A 24815-nucleotide genomic window follows, 5' to 3' on the forward strand; every position below is an offset into this window, starting at 1 on the left:
TTCGGATCGACATCCTAACAATGGCCTGTTCCCTTTATCAACGTTACTTTATTGCATATCTTTCATTCATTTGTTCTATATCATCGTCTATATCTCTCGTGTCCCTTTCCCCTGAATCTAGTTTGAAGAAGGGTCTCGACCCGAAACGCCACCCATTCCTTCTCTTCAGAGATGCTGCCTGTCCCGCTGAGTTACTCCAGCATTTTGGGGTCTATCTTCGGTGTAAACCAGCATCTGCAGTTCCCTCCTACACACGTCGCCCAGTTCTGCTGTGTTTTGTGGGGTTCTGTTGTATACAGCGCCGGTGCCTGGTTTCGTCGAGTTATTGGGCTCGTATGGAGGCTTTGAGTGGGTTGGATCGGTGTGGCTTTTCACCCCGAGTGTAACCCGGTCTCATGGCCAGCAGCAACACCTCATCCGAAAGACCACGCTGCCAATCTCCGCGCTTCCCTGAAACATATATTTCACGGCATCCTCTCCAACTTCTAACCCGCTTGCATTTTCAAAGCAAACTCAAAACCAAAGCAATATTTTTTTTTGTTACGGGATTAGACTGAGCACTCGGCACACGGGAGGTTTGGGGGGTTAGATGTATGATCAGTTCTTCAAGACGCCACGGGAGATCACAAACCCTGCCAAACCCATGGGGCTGTGTTTATTTTTTAATATATCAAATCGAGACACGTATTTTACGCCAAAATAGATGAGATTTGGCAGGTTAAACTTCCCTTTAAAATAACTTTTAAACAAACTTGGCTGGACGATAAAACTCGCACCGCCCGGACGTGTTAATCATGGCCAGTTTGGATCTTTACACAATTTCTACCGCCCCCCGGACCTGAGACGTGACGTTAGATGCAGCTCACAGGTGTCTCAATATCTTACTCCTGCAAATACACGTTGACTATTCCACCTTTGTCTTCTTTGGAAGAGCGGAGGCCGAGGGGAGATTTGATTGCGGTGGGGAATATAATCGGAGTTTAGATAAATTGACGTATTTCCCTGTTCATATCTCTCGTTTCCCTTATCCCTAACCAGTCTGAAAAAAAAGGGTCTCGACCCGAAACGTCACCCATTCCTTCTCTCCAGAGATGCTGCCTGACCTGCTGAGTTACTCCAGCATTCTGTGTCTATCTCCGGTTTAAACCAGCATCTGCAGTTCCTTCCTACAAAAATTGAGGGACATGGTTTTAGAGTGATTATTAAAAGGACATATTGAGCAGGTATGGCGGAGACGCCCCTCAAACGAGGAAAGGATATTACCCCTGTGTTCAAGAAGGAACTGCAGATGCTGGAAGATCGAAGTGTACAAAATAAGTACACAAAAATGCTGGAGAAACTCAGCGGGTGCAGCAGCATCTATGGAGCGAAGGAAATAGGCGACGTTTCGGGCCGAAACCCTTCTTCAGACTAAATGACTAGGTATCAAATCATATTTCTGGAAACACGCTAATGAATATATGCATAGACTCCGAGGATGTCGGATGATTTTTTTTACATAGTTCGTGTTGTATGTATTTTTTAAATTCTGAATGAAGTTCGTTTTAATTATTAACGTGATTCGATAGGAGATTGGGAGGTTTATTCTACCGAGCGGGACCAAGGGATGTGGATCTCACCGAAAGGGAGGGGGTTTAAAACACTGCAACTGGAAACACTCAATATGTCAGGCAGCATGTGTGAGTGGAGAGACAGAGTGAAAGTTTGTGGTCGGTCACTCTGCGAGAGGACGGGTCTTAGCTTGGAACATTGACACGGTCAGAAACGCCCCTCACATTTAAACAGAATTTGCATGAGTACCTGATTAAAACTCAAAGCGTTGGAGCAACTCAGCGGGCTGGGCATCAACTCTCCGGAGAAAAGTAGTGGGTGCTTTTTTTTTCGAATCTAGATCCTCCATCGGGGATAAGCAACTTGCTGGAGAGACTCAGCGGGTCGGGCAACATCCGCGAAGGCGATGGTGATACTAAAGTGAGAGTGCAGATGGAAGTGAGTGAGTGAGTGAGTGAGTGAGTGAGTGAGCGAGTGAGCGAGTGTGACAGGGAGGGTGAGGCAGGGGCTGGTAGGTGATAGGTGCGTCCAGGTGATGGAGGGAATATTTGGGGGGGGGGGGCAGGAGAGCGGGGTGGGTCGCGGGGGAAGGGGTAGACAGAGGAGAAACACAACTGAATATGTGTGTGACCACACGCGAGTGGGAGGCGGAGAAGGGAGAGGGGGAGCATGTGGGGACCGGGAGGAGTGGGAGAGAACCGCAGGTGTCAGTTTATGTGTAATAGAAAATGAACTGCAGATGCTGGTTTATACCAAAACTGGAGTAACTCAGCGGGTCAGGCAGAATCTCTGGAGAAAATGGAGATGTGACGGTTGGTGTGGAAACGGCAGGAACTGGATGCAATAAAAAGAAACAGGACAAATCAGAGCCGGCAAATGATGTTCTCTGGTAGTGTGGTTCCCCCCCCCCCCCACCCACCCAAACCTCTCTAGATTCAGTCTGAAGAAGGGCCGCGATCCGCAATATCACCTATCCATGTTCTCCAGAGATACTGCCTGACCCGCTGAGTGACTTCAGCATTTTGTGCCTATCTTCGGTGTGAACCAGCATCTGCAGTTGCTTCCGACCTAAATGTAGTTGATTGGGACTTTGGACCAGTTTTATTATGTCCCACCGTGAATGGGATTGTGTGATTTTCGCATCCGTACAAGTGCTTTGCCGAGTTTATCAGGTAACCGTTGTGTTGGAAGGAACTGCAGATGCTGGTTTGCAGCGAAGATAGACACTAAATGCTGGATTAACAGCGGGACAGGCAGCATCTCTGGAGAAAAAGGGTCTGAAATCTTCTTCAAAAAACCTGATATATGAAGTCTGATTAAAGGTGGTTCATAGGTCTCCATTTGCACACCGTCCAATCACATAAGGTACCACTATATATATATCATAACACACACACACACACATATATATATTTGATTGTGTATATGTGTGTGCATATATATATTCGAGTCAAACTCAGGTACAATGTACAAACTCAAGTACAATGTATATATAAATGTATTTACATTCATATATATATATAGTGGTACCTTATGTGATTGGACGGTGTGCAAATGGAGACCTGTGAACCACCTTTAATCCGACTTCATCCTGCACTAAATGTTATTCCCTTTATCCTGCATCTGTACACTATGGATGGCTTGATTGTAATCATGTATAGTCTTGTATGCAACAGCAAAAAATGTTCACAGTACCTTGGTACATGTGACAAGAAACTAAACTAAATTGCATTTATTTTAATTCTACATCTATATACTTGGAATAAATTCCTTTGTTGGGATGGTGGGATTTAAATCCCATGTCTTTAGTGCATTGTTGAGCCCAGGAATTAATGCAACTTCAGGAACGAAACCACTACAATACAATATTTTGACACATGTATACTGGTCCTCTTAACAAGCAGCAATACAAACCTGACTGGTTAAGGCTGCAACTACCAGTTTTTATGGTCTTTTCAAAACAGAAGTGTGTTTTCAAGGGGTATAGGTATAGGTAATGTCCAAATTTCCTATGAAGCTGCAACAAGAAAAAAAACGCCATAGTTCCACTTTATATACCGAGAATAACAAATAAACACTCTTGATCTTATTCCTGAAAATGGCGACACAGGATGGTGAAGGAAGTATTTGGCACACTTGCCTTCATCAGTCAGGGCACCAAATACAGGAGCTGGGCAGTCACATCTGTACGAGGAATTGGCGAGAGCGCCCTTGCAGTACCTGGTGTAGTTCTGAATCGCCACCTACTCTTTTTCTCCAGAGGTGCTGGGACTCCACTCCTGCATGGTCCTTCAGTAAGCTTTGGTACATCTCTGATTTTCCTCTACCCCATTGAGGACATTGGACAGAGGAGAGATTTCTTTAAGCTGGAAACTGCAGAAAAGATTCCCAAGGATGTTATCAGAACTGGTGGGCTCATAAGGAAGCTAGATCGGTTGAGACTTTTCCTGGAGCAGAGGCGTTTGTGGGGTGATCTGATGGAAGTATATTAAAATCACAAGGAGCACAGATACTGTGACTGGTCACAACCCCCTTTCCCAGAGAAGAAGAAGAGTGTAAAAATAGAGGGCAATGATTTAAAGTGAGAGGGAAAAGATTCAAAAAGGACACAAAGGGATGAATCTTTCCACACAGTGGGTGGTGGCTACATGGCACCAACTGCGTGAGGAAGATGTAGATGCCTGTACAATTACAATGTTTGAAATACATTTAGACAAGTACATGGATACTATTGTAAATGTTTAGAGGGATACAGGCCAAACACAAGCAAATGCGACTAGCTCGAGTGGACATCTTGGCAAGCGTGAATGAGTTGAGCCAAAGGCGCCGTTATTGTGCTGCATTTTTTCTGTGCAGCAACTTGTGTGAAGCAGCATCATATCGGGCGGAGGGGAAGGAGGCAAGGGTGAAGCAGAGCGGCATCAGAAAGTACTTTGCGATATCATCCACGGCATCACCAAAGCAGCCTGGCTCTGCGAGGCCCGGGTCAAATGGATCTCAGGTCTGATCTACGAGGAGTCTCAAAGGTTTTCCTGGAGGATGCGTTCACCTACACGCCAAGCGCTGACAGATGGCCAAAACCATGGATGTGGTGTATGCTCCGAAACATCAGTGATGCCATTCTCTATGGGTTCAGTGGCTGAAGAACACCCTCTTTTCACCAAACCACAAAACGTGCGATAGTAAAGAAATCAGGCCCCACATTGTGTCCAAGTCATTTATTGCAAGTCAAACAGCAGCTTTATCATTGAATCTTTTCTTATGAAGCACTGCATAATCAAACCTTTGTGCACAAAAAGTCAAGACACCGCTTAATATGCAAAAGTTAATTTAAGAACATTCGTACCAGAATTATTTCTGCAATAATGATTTAATGCAACACATACAGCATGTGGAATCCATTAAAAAGACAGACTCCTTCTTACAATGTATATGCAATGCCACTTAGTGAAGCACCAGAACACATCTTAAAATGAAAGACTGTTGATTATAGGGCTTTGCTTAATAAAATAAAAAAAAGCTTTTTCTTTTTATTTTGAAAAAATGCATTGCAATGCCCAAGATTTTCCATCTTTGTTAAAAAAAAAAAAATCCCTGTAGGCTGAAAACCTTTCCATCACTTAAACTGACAGGACGTACTTGGTCTATCATCAGTGTCAACCTGCAGGAAGAAAACAGCATTTCAGAATCAGATTGAGCACAAATAGCTCTGCAAAGCAGGAGAGAAACTGCAGGCGTGGACACTTACGTGGTGTGTAAGAACGAGATCGAGATCGGTATCTGCTGTAACAGGGTGAAGTTGAACGTCTTCTAGGAAGAGAAGAAATTCAGAATACAACCAGGAAGTTGAGATTTTTATCACGCAACCTCAATTTTCAAAATATACACAGGCTGGTTGGCTCGTCTCCTCACAGTTTGCAACTTTGAAATTTAGAGATGTCTGCTAGTTACTGTATTGTTATAATATAAATGGACATTTAATACACAAGAAAAAAGAGGCAATCCCCTTCATAACTTAGAGATAGCTTGGTCAGGTTACAGGTAAAACTTTGTTTATTGTTGAGTTGAGGGTGTGCAATGTCAATCTAAAAGCAGATTCAATCAGAGGTAGTGACTCCCAGTTCAGGTAGAGGCCTGAGGTGGGGGCCTCCAGCCTCCAGTCAGTAGAAGGGTCCCGAACAGAAATGTTCTCCAGAGATGCTGTCCCTTTGAGTCCCTTTCAATCTAAAATCAGATGGTTACTTAACTGTAGAGGAATTAACATTGATATGTGGTTATATTATGCATTATAGGCATTTGGAAGAAGGAATGATTATAATTCATTTGCAATTGTACGTTGAAATATTACTCATCTAATTTTTTTACTCAGCTAAACAAAGTTGGGTTTTATGTTACATTAAAAATGAGTGAGGTAAATTGCAGATGAGTTTTGGGAAGGAAATTCTAGTGAAAAGCATAAATCACTGGAGGAAATTCTGTCATTGCCCGAGTATAGTGAGAGGTGATCAAAAGACTAAAACTGGAGAAAGGGAAGGCATAGTGGAGCTTTAACGTTAGAGAAAGAGCAAAGTATGGAGGTATGTGGAAAAAGGAATCAAGATACAAAATATAAAGTTGGGGTTGGAAATAAAGCTATATCACATTTACATAGAGGCAAAACATCCCAGTGTACGTACATTTGTCAGAAGTGACAGCACAATATAGAAGAGATGGTTAGATGTACAAAAATATAAATTAAATTAGGCTTAACAAAATCTTAAAGACAAGCAAACACTAGTGCAAAAGTGATTTTAAAATAACATGAAATTGGTTGCCTGCATAACACTGGGAGTTAAGTCTGGAAGTGATGTTAAAGGCATGAAAGAGGACAAAATCCAAAATTTATCATCCAATTCATCTGCCATCAAATTAAGTTACCAAGCACCACGTGTGTGAACTATAGGGAGAGGTTGAGTAGGCTATTATTTGGAGTGCAAGAGGATGAGGGGTGATCTTATAGAGGTGTACAAAATAATGAGAGGAATAGATCGGGTAGATGCACATAGTCTCTTGCCCAGACTAGGGGAATTGAGGACCAGAGGGCATAGGTTCAAGGTGAAGATGGAAAAGATTTAATAGGAATCTGAGGGGGTAACTTTTTCACACAGAGGGTGGTGGTGTGCGAACAAGCAGATGAGGTTGTTGAGGCTGGGACTATCCCAACGTTTAAGAAATAGACAGGTGCATGGTTAGGACAGGTTTGGGGGGATATGGACAGGTGGGACTAGTGTTGTTGGGACATGTTGGCTGGTATGGGCAAGTTGGGCTGAAGGGCCTGTTTCCACACTCTATGATTCTCTGGAAAAACACACCAGTTTTAACCAAAGGAATGGAAGTTTAGACAACAAGATGGAGTTAGGCCTGAGGGAAGTCAAATGTGGTAACAATGGTGGTCTTCAGAGCCTTTGAGCTGGAGAGATTCAGTCAGGTAGACCAGTGATTCCCAACCTGGGGCCACATGAGGCCCAAAGGGGCCATGGCAAATTTCAGGGGGGCCACAGAAAAATTTGGGGATTTAGGGGGCCACGGGTTCAATGAACTTTTTTCCCCCACTAATAATGTCGGGAGGGGGGGCACAGAAAAATGTAAAGAGCCCAAGGGGGCCATGAACTAAAAAAGGTTGGGAACCACTGAGGTAGACAACGTTACAAAGAGAGAGACAGTTAGAATGGTCCAATTATATTAAATATGGAGGACAACACTGTGCACAAAGAATATATTCAAATAATTACCTGTAGGTGAAATCCCCATCATCGTATCTATCACTGTGAGAGTCATGGTAATGAGAGGAATGAACACGGCTGCAAAATGCCAACATAAAATTAGCATCCACCCATGTTCATAATTACTAGAGCAGGGGTCGGCAACCTACGGCCCCTGGGCCGAATGCGGCCCGCAACCCGAAATCGTCCGGCCCGCAAGCATATTTTTTTCCCCGTATTTATCCAGCCGGCCGACTTCCTTCTTCTCCGGTACCTCCCGGGCCCGAGGCCACGGCGCCCAGGCGCGGTGACGCAAGGAGACCTGGGCTGGCGGCCTCAATGGCGGAGCAGCGCCGAGCTGCCGAACAGCCGAGGAGCACCGAGCTGCCGAGGAGCGCCGAGCTATGGCTGTGCCGCATCCTGCGCTAAGCCGCCGGCACGGCTGCACAACCTTCTGTGTCTGGCCTTCACTCTCGGGATCAGAGGTGGACAAAAAAAAAGCTGGAGAAACTCAGTGGGTGAGGCAGTAACTATGGAGCGAAGGAATAGGGGATGTTTCGGGTCGAGACCCTTCTTCAAAATCAGATGACGCTGCTCTGAGACCAGTCTGAAGAAGGGTCTCGACCCGAAACGTCACCTCTTCCTTCGCTCCATAGATGCTGCCTCACCCGCTGAGTATCTCCAGCTTTTTTGTCTACCTTCAATTTTTCGAGCACCTGCAGCTCTTTCTTAAATGCACTGTCGAGATCGGTGGTGTCAATAGGCCGGGGACGAGTGATTGTGAATATTTGAGCCAGCGCCTTCAGGACAGAGCCAAGGCAATGGTCCGTAGGTGCGCCATGTTCGTGAGCACCCGTAACCATTTTTGTCTGCATCCTCAAAGGGGCAGGATCTATGTGAACACGCGATTTGATGCCTGCCATCCGGGGCAGGATCCATGTGTACACATGATAAATGTGGCCCACCATCCGCTCACAGACGTGCGTCCCGGCCCCTCTGCAGAACAAGGTTGCCGACCCCTGTGCTAGAGCATTACAATACAAAAATTATATATAAAAGGCTGAGCTCACGTTGTTGGTCGGCCCATGTAGATTCCTGGAGTTGGTGTGTGGGGCCGTTTTGTAATGGAATAATCTACTCTAATACGCCGGCCATCAAGTTCCATCCCATTTGCACGTTCCTTTGCCTATTGAGAAAAGCATTACTTTAATGCTGCTATTTGCAATGTTGCATTTTACCAGAACTTACACTTAAAGTAATAAGATTTAAACTGATGAATACAATTTTCGATGTACATATGTTACTGTTTTGTAGCCATAGGAAAAGTGTTACAAAAATGCTATTGCACTAGTTGGATTTGTTGCAATACGTGCCAACTTTACTGCCGTCATTCCAGATTAGAAAGTACAGACCCTTTGGCAAAATAATCGGAATTGACAGAACATAGATAGAGTAGAGGGTTTAAGATACATACAAAATGGTCACCCTTTATTTGAGATTTTTTCACAGAACTGTTACTTTAGCAATTTACACTTAAAAGGATAGCAAAAGTGAGATAAACCCTAGACTGTGGCTCTGCAGGTCTAGCCCAGAACTGGAGGGCCTGCACCTTCTAGCAACCCCAATTTTTTTTTAAAACTGGGTTTTATATTTCCACATACTGGAATAATAGTAAAACAAAGTGCTTGCATTTCCCAACATGAATTCACGCTGTCAGATGAAAATCTTAGTTTGTGCCCCATTGGCAGTCGAATTGCCAAGTAAACGTACTTCTTTAGAGTCTTCAACGTTTTCAAAATAGACAAACGCAAATCCTCTTGATCTTCCTGTCCGCTGGTCATAGACCACATTGATTCCTGCGAGTGGTCCATATCGGGAAAACACTTCACGCAGCTCCCGGTCAGTAGTGTACAAGCTCAGGCCAAACACGCCGATACAATTGTTAGGATTCGGGTTGGTCTAAAGAGGAAATAAAAACAGCAGTTGAATGATAGTAGTCACCATCCTTCCCCAAAAAGGAGATACTGAACATGTTATTGAAATATATATCATTCCCATCATGTATATTATGGTAATCAACTGTTCTGAAACTGATACTTGATAGATGTTCAGCTGCACAGTGATCACATGAATAAGCCCCACTAGCTGCAAGATTCATCTATAAATCAGTGTTCTGGATGCCAGTCAGATGACCGAGCCAAAACATAGTCAGTACAAATGGAGAAACAAAGCACTGCAGATGTTAGGTAATCACCAAAGATAGATACTCAGCAAGTCAGGCAGCATCTCTGGAGAACATGGATAGATGACGTTACTACAGATACCTACTTCAGTCAAGCACGAGAATTGAGAAAAGACAATCAAATTGTCAAAGAACATTGCTTCCAGCAAATCTTTCACTGAGTGTGTGGTCCTGCATCTGGCCATGACAATGAGGTGGCAAGATCCTTCCTCTTGAAGGAAAGAGGTGTACAAAGTTACTAGACTTGGCACAAGAGTAATCAAATCTCCTCTGTTACCTCCTTTGCTTAATAGACCAAAATTATATTGTGTAGGAAGGAACTGCAGATGCTGGTTTATACCGAAGATAGCCACAAAAGACTGGAGTATTGTAGTGGGATGTGCAGCATCTCTGGAGAAAAAGAATAGGTGGCGTTTCGGGTCAGAACCATTCCTGAAACAACACCTATTCTTTTTCTCCAGAGATGCTGCCCGACCTGCTGAGTTAGTCCAGCTGTTTGAGTCTATCCTCAAACCAAAGTTATATTGTTTGGATTAATTGATAATGTTTTTGAATATTTTGTAGCATATTGTTTGTTAGTCGATTCTATGAAATTAGATTGGTGAGCTACATCTGAGAACAATATTACCAAACAGCAGGGTTTCTTGGCATAATATACCTTTTTTTAAAAATAAATACACAAAATAATCAAATTCCCAATCTCTACTGACCCTGTTTCCAACGTGACGCCGCCTGCTGGATATGGGAGAGTGGCTGCTGCTTCTTCGACGCCTGTACACAGGTGAGTACGATCGGCTCCTGGTTTTCCTCCTGTATGACCGAGTGTGAGATCTGGATCGTGAGTAATACTTTGAGCGACGGCGATGACGACGGGAACGTGACCTGTGGAGACAGGAATGTAATTGATCAACAGTTCTATATTCTATAAAACAAAAATAAATGTGTATAATTATAATTATAAATAAATAACCTTAATTGTGATCTCAGCAAGGCTTCTACTTCAAAACTACATTTTACTGTGTCTTAACAGTGAATACGTTTCAATTGTACTTCACAGGCCACTTCCGGGCAGAGGAATAACTTGTCGTTTCAATGGATTAACACTCAAGCAAAACATTTCCATGTTCAGGCCCAGACAATTTTCTTCAAAGAAAAACTAAAATGTATCAAAATCTCCTGGGATAGCTCACCAAATAAATACATATAAATTGCAGAACCACAATAAGAACATCAAGGAATAAGATAAAGCATTTAGTTGCATTTTAAAGGAAATGCCAAGCACAAGGAAGGGAATAGCAGAATGTGTGGTCAGAATTAGGTGGGAGAAGCTTAAATATAAATGCTGCCATGGACGGTTTGGGCCAAACGGTCTGCTTCAGTATTGCATATTGAACGTAATTTTCTCTATTTGCTGAGTAAGTCACTGCAGTGATCAAGCAACAACTTGGAGCTGGTCACTTTATTTTTAAAGAAGTCTATCAGCATGAAAGTCAGTCAGTCATTGAAAGATGACAACCTGGCAAATCATTGTTTCATTCGTTTTTATGTTATCATAGCTTTGTAGGTTAATTGGCTTCTGTAAATTGCCCCTAGTGTGTATGGTGTGAAACTGGGAAAACATAGAACTAGTGTACTGGTGAAGTCAGCGTGAACTCGGTGGGCTGAAAGGCCCGTTTCCACGCTGTATCATCTCTAAACTAAACAAAATATGTTGAAGAATTCAAAAGCACTGTGTGCCTGTTTTCCCACCTTTCTTTCCCACTGCAAATTCTATTACCGACTCCCACAAAATAACAAAGGTTTCTAATGGCTGGGAACACTGCTTTTGTTTTCATCATTTTATGCAAATGCAAGAACCAAGGTTGGAAAAAGAGACCACAATATATTTCTGCCAAAATCCCAAAAAACTGATCCAAACAATCTCAGGCACGAGGATCCAAATAGCATATTTATACTTCAATATCTTATACTCTGGAGTCTTCTTCCTTCTAAACCTTGATGACTAAATGCCCAAACTAGTCTGTTTTGCCTATTTTCCTGTGCTCCCATAACCTTTTCAAAATATGAAGACCACAATCGATCGCCTTCCCCAAGGTTCTATTAACCCAACTTTCTTGCCTTTCAGAAAATGACCCTCGTACTCTGAAACGTACTCTGAATGGCCTTTTTCCTTTATCGTTACTTTTTTTTAAAAACATTTCTTTCATTCATTTGTTCTATGACCGTCTGATGAAGGGTCTCGACCCGAAACCTGATCCAGCATTTTGTGTCTATCTTCGTACTTTGAATCTGTCCTTTTAAGATTAGGCATCTTCGACTAACATTGATATTTTGCAATTTATGCTCCTGCATGTCAGATCCCTCTGCTTCTCAATTATATTCAGAGGCAGTTTCCAAGGAATGTGTTGCTTCCTACCAAATGTGTCATATTTATCTGCATACTAATGAATGAATAAGTTTATTGGCCAAGTATTCACATACAAGGAATTTGCCTTGGTGCTCCGCCCACAAGTGACAACATGACACAGTGACAATTAGGAATGACACATATAACATTAATAATAAAACATTATCGATGAAACGTGTGAATTCTGCAAAAGTAACATTTGGCTCATCATTTATTCTGGTAAAACACAATTTCACACTTTTCGGCAGTCTGAATAAATACTGTTACTCATAGCCCCCACTCCCCCAATTTGATATTCATTCAGTTACTAGGTTCAATCTTCAAATCCTCTACCACAAATCACAATATTACTATGTGAGAATTGGCTAAGATCTATTATAAATTCAAATATATTATGCAGTAAGAAAAAAATGAGTTCAGCATTAGAAATGAATACACAGTGAAGGGAATATTTTTAAATGCGCATCAAAGGTTTCAAACTCGAGTCATGATTGTGAAGAACATGCATCATAGAGATTCAGGAATCTTATAGTATTTCCACTCACCGTGATCTGGACCTTGACCGAGATCGTGAGAATGATGTCCGGGATCCTGACAACTTTGATATTCTTGACAGTGAGCGAGAGGCAGATTGGCTTTTAGGCTTAGCCAGTCCAGCTGGGCTCCTACTCCGTGATCTTGATGTTGACCTCCCATCCTAGTGCATCAGGATATTTTGTTACCAAATAAGTAGCAAGATAAGACAAACAGCAACCTAACCAGGCAAAATGCCTTATTCTCAACTATAGCACTTAATTTCACCTCAACCACTTCCCTAATAAAGCAAGCCCCATTAACCTAGCCAGAAAATTAAATAGTCCCTGATATTATTTGTCCAATTTTTTTTTCTATTAATCAGTCTGATTATAAAGTTTAGCATGCAATTTATACTAGAATTGTAGCATACAGACACAAATAGACTATATACATTACTTGGCCTAGGTATCTTTCCTTCAGACACCTTCTTTTAAATTTACTTCACTCGTTTTTAAATTTTCTTTTCTTCATTCTTCATTTTTCAGTTTTCTCACACCGAGAATTCTTCACCTTCCAAACCACTTAATGCCTTACACCATGCATGCTCTTCTATCTGACCATTCTTCGCTCTCATTTCAGCTTCAAATTTATTTGACTGATCTGCAATACTTGTGTCATTATCTTGATTATCTTCCATTATTCCACCTTCTTCATGTTTATTAACCTTAATGAAAAAAGAATATTCAGCATGATGAGGTATATGGGATCAGATTAAAACTTGTTGCAAATCTTAATTTCCCATTAAAATTTATTCAGCCATTTAGGATTTTATTTGAAGTGCCTACTGGGGAAAGGATGAGCCAATTGAGTTTTACTTTTTTTGTACGAATCAGACAGTATTCAAGTTCCTCGAGGTTTGAGATGGCAAAATCAAGCGCTACAGTGAAATAGTTACTTTAATAAATATTACTCAGTATTATCTCTGGTTTTAAAAAACCACTGCAATCAAAATTAAAAACTCAAAATTATACAAATATTTCTACTTGGATTCTCATACCCATTTATTGGCGTGGGAAATAGATGATATAATGACCACAATCCTTTCATTCAAAAGACATTTTGAAAAGAAAAAAAAAAAGTATGGGGAAGATATGTTAACAGTTTGCTCTCTACGTAGTTAGTTTCAACAGTTTCAACTTAATTCTTATCATTAGGCTGCTGCTTATCCAAATTTAATTTCATTCAAGTTGAATTTGGCTGCAAATCTGATTTGGATTATGTAATAAAAGCTTGTGCCATGATCCTTAATAAACAGAAAAACAAATCAAAGAGGAATAAAATACAGTGGGATGAATCTGATCATTCTTCTTGTAAACTGAAATTAGGTGAGAAGGGGCTAAAGATTATGTGCACACGTGTTAGCTTTACATGCTGGTAATCTCAAGAAGTCATCTTCCCCGAATGTTTATGACTTTATTGTAATCGCATCATTTTTGATCTCGCTGCAGAAAATCCTCAGACACGACGATTTGTGCATAATAAAACACGATAAAGCCCTATTATTAAGAGAGCAGTTCAAAACTAATCTGCCCAAAAGAATGCAGCACCATTCCACCATTGTTGGAAAATGCTCCAAAAATTTAAATACATGCTCAATTTGGAGTTAGCAATCAGACTGTATAGTTAAAAATAAAGACATCATTACTAATGAAATATAATGAGCGAGATGAAATAAATAACCTCATCAAGACAGTAAAGAAATTAATGTGCCTGTTGGGTACAGATTTGGCATTTTTGTGTTTCCTAAATCACCAAAATCAAACTGATTCGCCACAGAGAGAGATTACAGTAGGCAGGTCTAACGCCCATAGCATTTGGTTGCAAGTACTCAGCCATAGAGATTTTTCACAAACAACACAAGATTTAACCCAACTAGACCAAATCCAGCTACCAGAACAGATGAAACTGTCTAGCTAGAGCAAATTACTGAAACTGATGAGTGGTCATTACTGATATCTTGCAAGCCAATACCATCTTCCTGGAGGAATTGGTGGTCCACACAGGCTCAAACCATAACAATTAAAAAAATATTCCTGACTACATTTTACAAACTTTATTCAATATCAGCTTTCCTGTAATTCGAGTCTAAAATTCTCCAATTTATAGCATTCTTGGATATTAATTTATAAACAGCAAGCCGTTAACTGTCGTGTAAATAAAGAACTGTATTTAACTTCATTTACCAAATACATACATGTAAAGATTTTAAACTTAATTAATGTTTCAAGTAAACTGCCTGATTTCTATGTGACAAAAAATTATATAAATTGATATAATATCAAAACATCAGTTGAATGCAATTCAACAAGCAATATTTTGGTGATTTACTGTCTTGGTGCAAGAGGGTGGTAAACCCCAGGCTGCTCTAAGTGAATCATTTGCCTGTCTGCCATGACGATTTTAATGCCATTAGTGTACAAATCAGTGTTCTTAACGTAATAAATTCTGTTTGATTAATGCAGGCTTTTGAAGATTGGTAATAATACTTTGATAGATTATCTTTCATAAAAGTTTTAGTTTAGCTTAAGAGCGTGGAAACGGGCCCCTCTGCCCACCAAGTCCATGCCGACCAGTGATCACCCATACAATAGTTTTATACATTTTGGACAATTTACAGAAGCCAATTAACCTGCAAAACCGCATGTCTTGAGAATGTGGGAGTAAACCGGTGCACCCGGAGAAAACCCACACGGTCACAGGGAGAACGTACAATTTCCGTACAGACAGCTCCCGTGGTCAGGATCGAACAAGGGTATCGGGCGCTGGAAGGCAGTAACTCTACTGCTGCGCCAGTGTGGATTCTTTGAAACAAAATAGAAAATGCTAGAAAAACCCAGCATGTCACACAGCATCTGTGGAAAGAGAAGCAGAGTTAATGTTTCAGGTTGAAAACCCTTTGTCAAAGTGGAAAACTGCCTAATCTGCTGAATTTTTTTCCTTCTATTTTCATTTCAGATTTCCAGCATCCAGTTTTTTTCCATAGTCAGACAGAAAAGAAACAGGACCACTGAGTCAGTGCTGAACATAAAGCACCCATTTACATTAAAGCGACACTATTCTCATTTTATTGTACTTTTCAGAAGCTAATTAACCTATCAATTCACACATCCTTGGGAAGTGGGAGGAATTTTGAAGGGCTGAATGAAAGCTCCAATCACAGGGAGAACATGCAAACTGCACACAGATCAAGATCAAACCCAGAGACACAAGAGACTGCAGATGAGGGGAGAGGGGGAAGGGGGTGAAGAATGATCTGCATTTTTGTGTTGAAACCTTGCATTAGGACCCAGTGTGAAGATAGCCAGTATAAAGAGGAGGGGAGAATGGTGAGATGGGAGTCAGTGAATGGTGGATAAGGGAAGGGTGAAAGCTGACAGCAGGTTGAGCCAGGTGGGGGAGGTGAAGTTGGATGGCACAAGCAGGTAGATGATAGAGGGAGGCAGACAGAAAAGGGAATTTGGAGCCAGTGGGGGAAGTTGAGGATGAAGGAAGGAACTGCTGCTGGAGGGTGATGAGCAGGAACACAAAAGGCTACTAATGCTGGAAACTAATAAGGATTGTGATGCTGGGAACACATAGGCACAAAGAACTGCTGATGCTGGAAACATGCGGCAAACACAAAGTGCTAGAATAACTCAGCAGGTGGGGCAGCATCTGTGGAGGGAATGTACAGATGATGTTTCTCATCAGTACCCTTTGTCAGAATGATTGTGCTTAGGGGAGGGGAGGAGCCAGAAAAGAAGTGGCGGCAGCACTGGCAATTGATCGGCTGATGCTGGTATAGGGGGGAGGGAGGGGGGGGATGGCTGAATGGATGGACAAAGGGTAGATATGAAAACAGACAAAACAGTATCAAAAAAGGAGAGAAGCGATGTTAAATGTAAAGCAAGAGGGAGGGATATACATGGAAGGGCAGGGGGTGGAAGGAAAAGAGAGACAAGATAGTGAAAGAAATGGGTGCCCATTAAGGGAGAGATGAGTAATAGATGGAATCAGAACCAGATGGGGACAGAAGACCCTCTCGCAGAAATGTCTGCTGTGTGGATGGAACCAGGAGTGAAATGGGGGCAAAAATGAAAGAAATGGGAGGTTAAGGGAGGAGGAGTGGGAGAGAGACAAATGTGAGGACTAGAGAAGAATCGGATTTTTGAGAAACCATTGGAGGGTAAGTTTACTTTAAATTGTAAAACTCAAACTTCATACCATTGGGTAATAGGCTACAAAGGTGGAATACGAGGTGTTGTTCCTCTAGCTTCTTTTGGACGTCCAAGCTAGTGGAGACATGGTGTGGAAATGGGAAGGGAAATGGCATGCAACTGGGACCTCAGGATGGCAAGTGGCATCAGAGCATAAGAGTGCTACAAAACATTCACCTTGTCTGTGTTTAGTCTCTCTGAGGTAAAGGAGGCCACATTGCGCGTTTCAGACGCAGTAAATGAGGTTGAAGGAGGCGAGTACAAATCTTTGCTTCAACCAGAAGGGATGCTTATGTTCTAAGATGGTGATGAGGGAGGAGATGCAAGCACAAGTTGCAGAGGAACTTGGACAAGAATCTGGAAGGGGTGGGATAAGCAGACCAGGGAATCACATTTCAAAACCCAATGGATCAAACCCATGTTGGTGGAGCTGTAAGGTAGCATCTCTACTTACAGTATCATAAAGCCACAATTGTTTTTAATTACTGTAATTGTGTTTTAATAGTTCAGCCCAGAAGTAAAATCTAAAATAATGTGACAGTTTAAAATTGTATACAGACAATAATCCAGGGATATGAAACTATCTTCATATCATCTGTGTAAAAAGGAGGATGTAATATCAAGGTGAAGGTTTTATCTGGTCTAGTTCTGTTTATTATCCCACTGCTTGCAAGTGAGCCTCTGTAGACAGGAGCACTATTTTTCAGTAGAATACATGAGATAATTAACTTTTGCAAGGATAATAGTGATTTTCCTGTAATTACATTTAAATAAATTTCAATTGAAATGATTAATATCTGCGTGTTAAAGTAAAACATTTTTGTAAGCCAATTTCAAAACAGTTCCCACATCTACATTCAGGAAGCTGCTAACAACAAGTTAAATCTTAGATTTTCAGATATAATAAACAAAGGTAGACACAAAAAGCTGTAGTAACTCTGCGGGACAGACAGCATCTCTGGAGAGAAGGAATGGGTGATGTTTCGGGTCAAGACCCTTCCTCAGAATGAGTCTCTGAAGAAGGGTCTCGACCTGAAATGTCACCCATTCCTTCTTTCCAGAGATGCTGCCAGTCCCGCAGAATTACTCCAGCTTTTTGTATCTACCTTTGATTTAAACCAACATCTACAGTTCTTTCCTACACAAATAAAAAACAATGTTCTTTAAACACTGACACAACTCAAAATGGCCATACAGAAAAATTCTAATGTATTGATTTATGAGATGCAGTAAGAGAATTGATTGAAAGATACAGCATGGAAACAAGTCCTATGGACCACCGAGTCCATGCCGACCATCAATCATCATTCACACTAGTTCTATGTTATCCCACTTTCGCGTCCACTCACTACATGCTAGAGACTATTAACAGAGGGCGAATTAATCTGCAAACCATTTTTGAGACGTGGTAGGAAACCGGAGTACCCAGGGCATATCCATGAATTTGCACATTCTCAGGGAGGATGTGCAAACTCCTCACAGCCAGCACCCGAGGTCAGGATCGGATCCGGGTCAATGGCATTGTGCCGCAGCAGTTCTACCAGCTGTACCACTACCCTGACCAAAGATGCAGTTGGGCTTCAATGCAAGGAAAATAGGAGTACAAAAACAAAGTCTTGCTGTGGATGTACAAGGCTTTGGTGAGGCCAAATGTGGAACATTATGTGCAGTTTTAGTTTCCATACTCAAAGATATACTTGCCTTGGAGACAGCATGGTGCAGATTCACCAGATCGGACAACATTTCTCAGGAATCAATGAAAAGACCAAGGTTGGTCTATAGCAGGAATTGGACGTGCAAAGTGACATTATTAAAATATACAAGATATTGCAAGGAGCTGACAGAGTACTTGCTGTTTCTTCAGGCTGTAGATTCAAGAAGCACAGTCTCTACATGATGGATCAGTTCATCAATTATAATCAAAGTGCAACTTCCTTACAGAGCAGTAAAAACAAAAGTCTCCTCAGAAAGCAGAAGTTATTCAATCAAGTAGTATTTAAGACTAGAGGATGATAGCATTTGAACATTAAGTGGATAAAGGCATATGGAGATCAGGTAGAAAGTGGACAAGGTACAGGTTCAGCAATGATCTTACTGAATGGTAGAGCAGATTCAGCCGCCTATTCCTTCTTCTATTTCTTAGTTTCATACTTTCTGAAAACTAATCATAAATTTATGTTATGTGCAGGTTTATATCAGTCAATTTAAATGATAAAAGTCCTTTAAGTAAAATGTCATATACACCACAACATTAGAAAGTATTTTGCCAAATTTCAAACCAGTCCCTAGGAAAAGTGTCCCAAGATACTTTTCTATCATTGTCATTTAACTCATCTTGGAAACAAAAATTTACCTTAATGATCATAATTAGAGAGTCAAACAATGCATGAAATTACATATTTGAGTAAAATACATTTCAATAAAACAATCGATGGTCTGATTGTTAATCTAAAGTTAAACATATTCACTTTTGTTGAATCTTTCATTGGCTGGGGAAGGAAAATGTTACCCACTGATTTATTTTGGAAAATACATGTGTGTGGAAGGTATACAAGATGCAATAGGCTTCAACAAATGGCAGAAGTTTCTGTTTTCTTTATTAATTTATGTTTGAGCAACAACTATTTTGATACTGGCTTTTGAATCCTTGACTCAGTTTACCCAGTTCAAAGGTTTCAGAGGTCTTTTATTGTCACATGTACCAATTAAGGTACAGTGATATACGAATTACCATACAGCCATACGAAAAAAAAGGGAAAAAATCCAAAATGTTTGCTCTCTTTACCAATCCTAGATTTGGTTCTACAATTACCACCTGGGTTAGGTCAGGGGTGCAGGTAGAATGACAAAAGCTTCAAATGTATGAAATAATTTTCTATAAGTGCAGTCTTTGTCCCACCCCTAACTCTCTTTTCTAGCTTCCTTCCACCTGCTTTATCAGTCTGAAGAGTCCCGATCCAAAACGTCATCCATCCATTTCCCTCCACAGATGTAGCCGCATCCACTACTTCATTATTTTGCTCATGAATCTAGCTTCTGCAATATCACATCTCCACTGTTATATTAGATGGGCAAACCAACAAATAATATATCAGCCTATAGGCTCTCCCCAGATTATAACACGGTTCAGTTTCTAAGAATTGTAGCCCAAACACATTGGAAGTCATAAATGCAGCTGCAAACCGATTTCCCATGCGGCACAATATGCCTATAGAGAAACGTTGTCAAAAGAAATAGATAGACTGTAGAATCATTAAAAAATCTAATTTTCCCATTCTTAATAATGTTGACATTAACTAATTTAGGCCCAACCTATTTCAGGATAATATTATTCTTTTAATAGATTTTACTGCGGGTAAGGTTTTAAATGCTATTGACAGTTTTAGAAATGATACCACTGCTTGCCTGGACAGCAGGTCTTTTGATCGGATTCACAAAATGGACATCAATGCGTTAACTAGAATGCATTCTTCCTTGGTTCAATGTGGCAAAACTCCAGCTAATGCAAAGAACAATCACCTGCATACCCGCAGCAGCTGACATCTCCCAAACGCACAATTACACAAGTCAGGCATTTGTAAAATGGGAACTGCCTCATAATACGGTGCTGCAGGATTTCATGCGGGAGTAATTGGTCAGGATAAATATAGGAAAGGAAATAAACAGACTTAATAATGTATACATTTTCACAATTTCTGGACACTCCAACAACCAATTTAGTACTTTAAATAAAAGTCACTATTGGAGACATGAAATTAGAGTCAGTGTGGCACAGAGACACAAGTCCTTCAGCCCACCATCATGCTTCTCTCTACCAATTCCATATGCCTGCATTAATTCCATATCCTTCCATACTCTGCTCATTTAAGTACCTGTCAGATGCCTCAAGTGTTGTTACTACTCCTGCCTACACCACCTCCTCTGGCAGCTCATTCAATTTCCCAACTATTCTTTGTAAAAAAAAATCTACTTTAACCTCTTCCCTGTCACCTTAAACACATACACTTTAGTTTTAGACTGCCATGTTTAAATGGCAAACAGACATTGGCTAGCTATTCTTAAGTCTCTCATAATGTTGTTTGCCTCTATCATGTCACCACTTTACTCCAGGAAGAAATACTACTATTCCAGATGATCAATATCTTATTGTACCTTTACACAACCTTCTTCACCATCCATCCTTTACTGATGTTAATTGAGAGATAATTAACAGCAAAGACAATCACGTCGCTATTGAAAGATGCCGTCATTGCTAATGAAATATGCTATATGCAGGATAATATATTTAAAATAACTGATAACATACATCCAAAATAAAAGTCAAAGGGAACTGTAATGCCAGATTTCAACTGGCATTTATAAACCAATTGTAACTGGTGAAAATAACTCAAAATGTTTCCCAGGAGCGTAAACTTACAAGAACTGACTAAAGGTAGGGTTTTATGGAGCACGAGTAAGAAAAAGGAAGAGAGATCGACAAACTACAGGACGGAATTCCAAACCCTATGCGCTTTGCCAGCTGAAGGCACAGGTAATAATGATGCCAGAATTGGGAGGCATATATATATATATATATATATGAATAATTTTTAACACTTGCACCCAGCAAAAGAATAGTTGATCATCTGAAGAATCAATGATCATCTACTTCAGCACATCAAAAGTCTCTATCAATGCCGATAAATTCAGTTCCAGCATAGTTATTCCATAAATATGAAAAATTTGCCTGTGCAATTCCCCACACAACTTATCACTGACATTCAAAGAAGAAATGGGTGATGTTTCTGGGTTGAGACCCTTCTGAAGAACAGTCTTGACCCGAAACGTCACCCATTCCTTCTATCCAGAGATGCTGCCTGTCCCGCTGAGTTACTCCAGCATTTTGTGTCTATCTCAATTCTTTATTACAGTTTCTATGGCAGGTTAATACTAACAACATTTTGTTTTCATGATCGAGTTGAGGTGGGGGAGGCAGCATTTAAATCTTTCTAATAATCTAGATACAAAATCTATGACAGTAGTTCCCTTGGATGCCACCACATTCAAGATAATTCGCAGTCAAAATTGAACAATTCATTCTGTTACAAGGACCTCAAAAATACTAATAGAAGATGACAGCCAAAGATGATGTCTCCGACCATTTGAATGTGAACTGTGTGCATTGTTTCTTTTCACTGTATAGCACACATATGCGGTATTAAAATATGTGAGCAAGGAAGGACAGTAAACAAGTATAACCTTTCACCTTAAAGAGAACACTGTGAAAACAACTAAAGTTAGTCCTGTAGGAAGGATGCTGATTTGCACCGAAGATAGACACAAAAGCTGGGTCGGGCAACATCTCTGGAGAAAAGGAATAGGTGACGTTTCGGGTCGAGGCCCATCTTCAGACTTCTTCAGCAAAGTTTGTGCTTATATCTTCAGGATCCTATTTACATTTTATCCTCCTAGTGTAGTTTCAAACAAGCAATCTGAAGGGTCCTGACCTGAAATTTCATCTATCCATTTTGTTTCACAGATGCTGCTTGACCTATTGAGTTTATCCAGGAGTTTGTTCTTAGCACAAAAGGTCTTAATGGATAGAATCCATGGGCCACATAACGTAGGTAAATGTCCACACTTAATTTATTCATATTTGCTTATTTGATGAAAGAGGCCATTCAGCCCATCATGTCTATGCTAGCTCTCAGTAATTCAATTTTTCCAATCAGTATCAATTAGCACTAACCCCAATTCTGAATACTTTCAAGAGCGTGCTAGATAGGGCTCTTGAAGATAGCAGAGTCAAGGTATATGGGGAGAAGGCAGGGACTGGGTACTGATTGTGGATGATCAGCCATGATCATATTGAATGGTGGTGCTGGCTTGAAGGGCCGAATGGCCTACTCCTGCACCTATTGTCTATTGTCTTCTACTATCCACCTTTGTTAGAGCCAATTTACAGTAGCCAATTCACATAGCAACTGGCTAGTCTTTGAGATGTGTAGGGAAATCAAAGCATTGAAAAGAAACTCATGCAGTCACAGGGAGAATATGCAAATTCAAAACAAATAGAGCCAGGGATCACAATTCAACCCAGCCACTGAAGGTACGAGACTTTATTATTCAATCCGAAAAGACATGATAAAAGCTTGATCTTATTCTTCTGCGAGTCATACCCGATTTTCCAAAATTCATGCAGGAACGAGGGAACTAGCTCCACACTTTCTCAATCCCATCATTCGCACTAAACCAATACCAATACTAAATGCTACGCCGAACAAAACTGCGGGTCCAATTGAGGAAATAATAACAGCGTAATTTGACTCAGGGGCTTATGGTCTAAACAATTGTTTTCCTCGTCTACTAAACAATTATTTCTCTCATCTACCTAACACAAATAACAATTGTAAGTTGTCACCTGAAAGGTTGGCTTTTAAATGCCTGGGGCATCTCTATTCTGATATATATATATATATATATAGATATATAGATATATATAGATGTATATAATTTTTTTTTAATGCTTATAATGCAAAAAAAATGTCATGCCGAGTCGTCTTCCCCGATGTAAACACATATATTTACAGTATGCTCGATATCGAGCTACGGATGGTATTTGGTCCTGCGCTTGTTACATCTCTAGCAACTATATACAATAGATTTAAAGTGTACTATCCAACAACAATAAAAAAAAATCCATGTACTTGCAATGCGTAAGGTTTAGCAAAAATGTATATAATCTAAAAACAAAAGCAAAAGACCCGTTATAAAAATTGTGATACAAAATGTAAACGGCTGGATGCTTGTTTGAATGAAATTTAAGACACTATGCAAAGATGGCTGCCTATAATAAACAAACCTACCGTTTACTTTCACTGGATGCTGGAAACAAAATATTACGGAGAAAGGAAGGGAAGGGGCGAGCGTGTATTAAATCATTCGAATGTAGGTTGTCAAATAAACAGAAATGAATGGGGATACGCGGGAAGAAGTATTGGCACACACTTCATGGTTGCAGAACCGAAACAATAATAAACCCATGCGCGCCCCCAGCCCTGTGCGGTGTAGTAAATGGAAGTATTTGTTGATTCTCAGGACACACACACACACACATGAAGCCCGAAGTTGTCAGCCCTGGCTGGCTCTGCCAACCCTCGGGCTCCTTGCTCTGGTGACACTTTGCGCTATTACTACTCACCCTCTCCTCGTCCGTCAACTCTTCCGTGTCACTCATTTTTAACACAGAACAAAAAAAAAACCCACACACGTACGCACGCTTCCGCAACGAAAATAAATAACCGGATTAAATAACTTGGGGTTTTTAAAAAAAAAAAGACAAATGGGCAAATTAAAAGGAAACTTGGCCGCGCAGATTCCCGACAGCTGACAAAATGGCGCCTTGGCAACCGCGATCCGCTTTATACTGCTTGACAACCGCACTTGCTGGCGACCGTGACGTCACAGACGACGCTGATTGACGTGAGCCATGTCCAATGTGCGTTTGGTATCTTGGCAATGACGCTCCCCTCTGTCCCGCCCCCCCGTGTGGAAGTGGGCGGGGTTACCCCCACCGTCAAGTTAGGCAGACCCGTAGGGACCCCAGCATGTTCTAATCAAAGATACTCTTTGATCTTTTGTTCTAATTTCTATGTCAGAGGGAGAAGAGGAGGGAAGAGACAGTAACCCTAAGATTTTTGCCTCCATCACAGTGAGGAGTGCCTGGTGAACTCACTGTGGTGGATGTTAATTTGTGTTTATTGTGTGTTTTGTTGTTTATTATTACATGTATGGCTGCAGGCAACGACATTTCGTTCTCTGAATGACAAATAAAGGATCTAAGTAAGTCATGAGATCACTTCAAAACAAAACATCCAGTTGGGAAGGTATTGTACATAACTGCAACAAGGCAAAGGATTACCTCATGAAATTGATAGAAAAGTTAGAGAAACTCTTGCCCACAGTAGGGGAATCGAGAACCAGAGGACATTGGGTGGTGGTGGGTGTATGGAACAAACTGTGGGCGAAGGTAGTTGAGGCAGGTCCTACCTCAAAGTTTAAGAAACGGTTAGACAGGTAGGTATATGAAGATACCACACAAATAGTTGGAATAACTCAGCGGG

The 24815-nt window shown here is 40.9% G+C and overlaps 1 protein-coding gene across 5 annotated transcripts; it reads right to left on the minus strand.

Moving 5' to 3' along the window:
* Positions 1-4754: 4754 nt before the first annotated feature.
* On the minus strand, positions 4755-24114 carry LOC129710115 (transformer-2 protein homolog alpha-like). Of its 5 annotated transcripts, none has more exons than XM_055656859.1 (8): positions 23894-24114; positions 12487-12638; positions 10245-10416; positions 9063-9251; positions 8363-8478; positions 7323-7391; positions 5300-5361; positions 4755-5212 (listed from the first exon to the last, which is right to left on the minus strand). In XM_055656859.1, the coding sequence occupies exons 1-8, from the start codon at positions 23927-23929 to the stop codon at positions 5208-5210; spliced, it is 801 nt and encodes a 266-aa protein (XP_055512834.1). In that variant the 5' UTR covers positions 23930-24114; the 3' UTR covers positions 4755-5207. The 5 variants fall into 5 exon arrangements, with proteins under 5 accessions (XP_055512834.1, XP_055512833.1, XP_055512832.1 ...); XM_055656858.1 differs by lacking the exon at positions 23894-24114 and adding an exon at positions 18809-18877 and having other exon boundaries at positions 5300-5358; XM_055656857.1 differs by lacking the exon at positions 23894-24114 and adding an exon at positions 18809-18877.
* Positions 24115-24815: the final 701 nt, after the last annotated feature.

The sequence above is a fragment of the Leucoraja erinacea genome, chromosome 27, assembly GCF_028641065.1.
Source record: "Leucoraja erinacea ecotype New England chromosome 27, Leri_hhj_1, whole genome shotgun sequence".
Lineage (NCBI taxonomy): Eukaryota > Metazoa > Chordata > Chondrichthyes > Rajiformes > Rajidae > Leucoraja > Leucoraja erinaceus.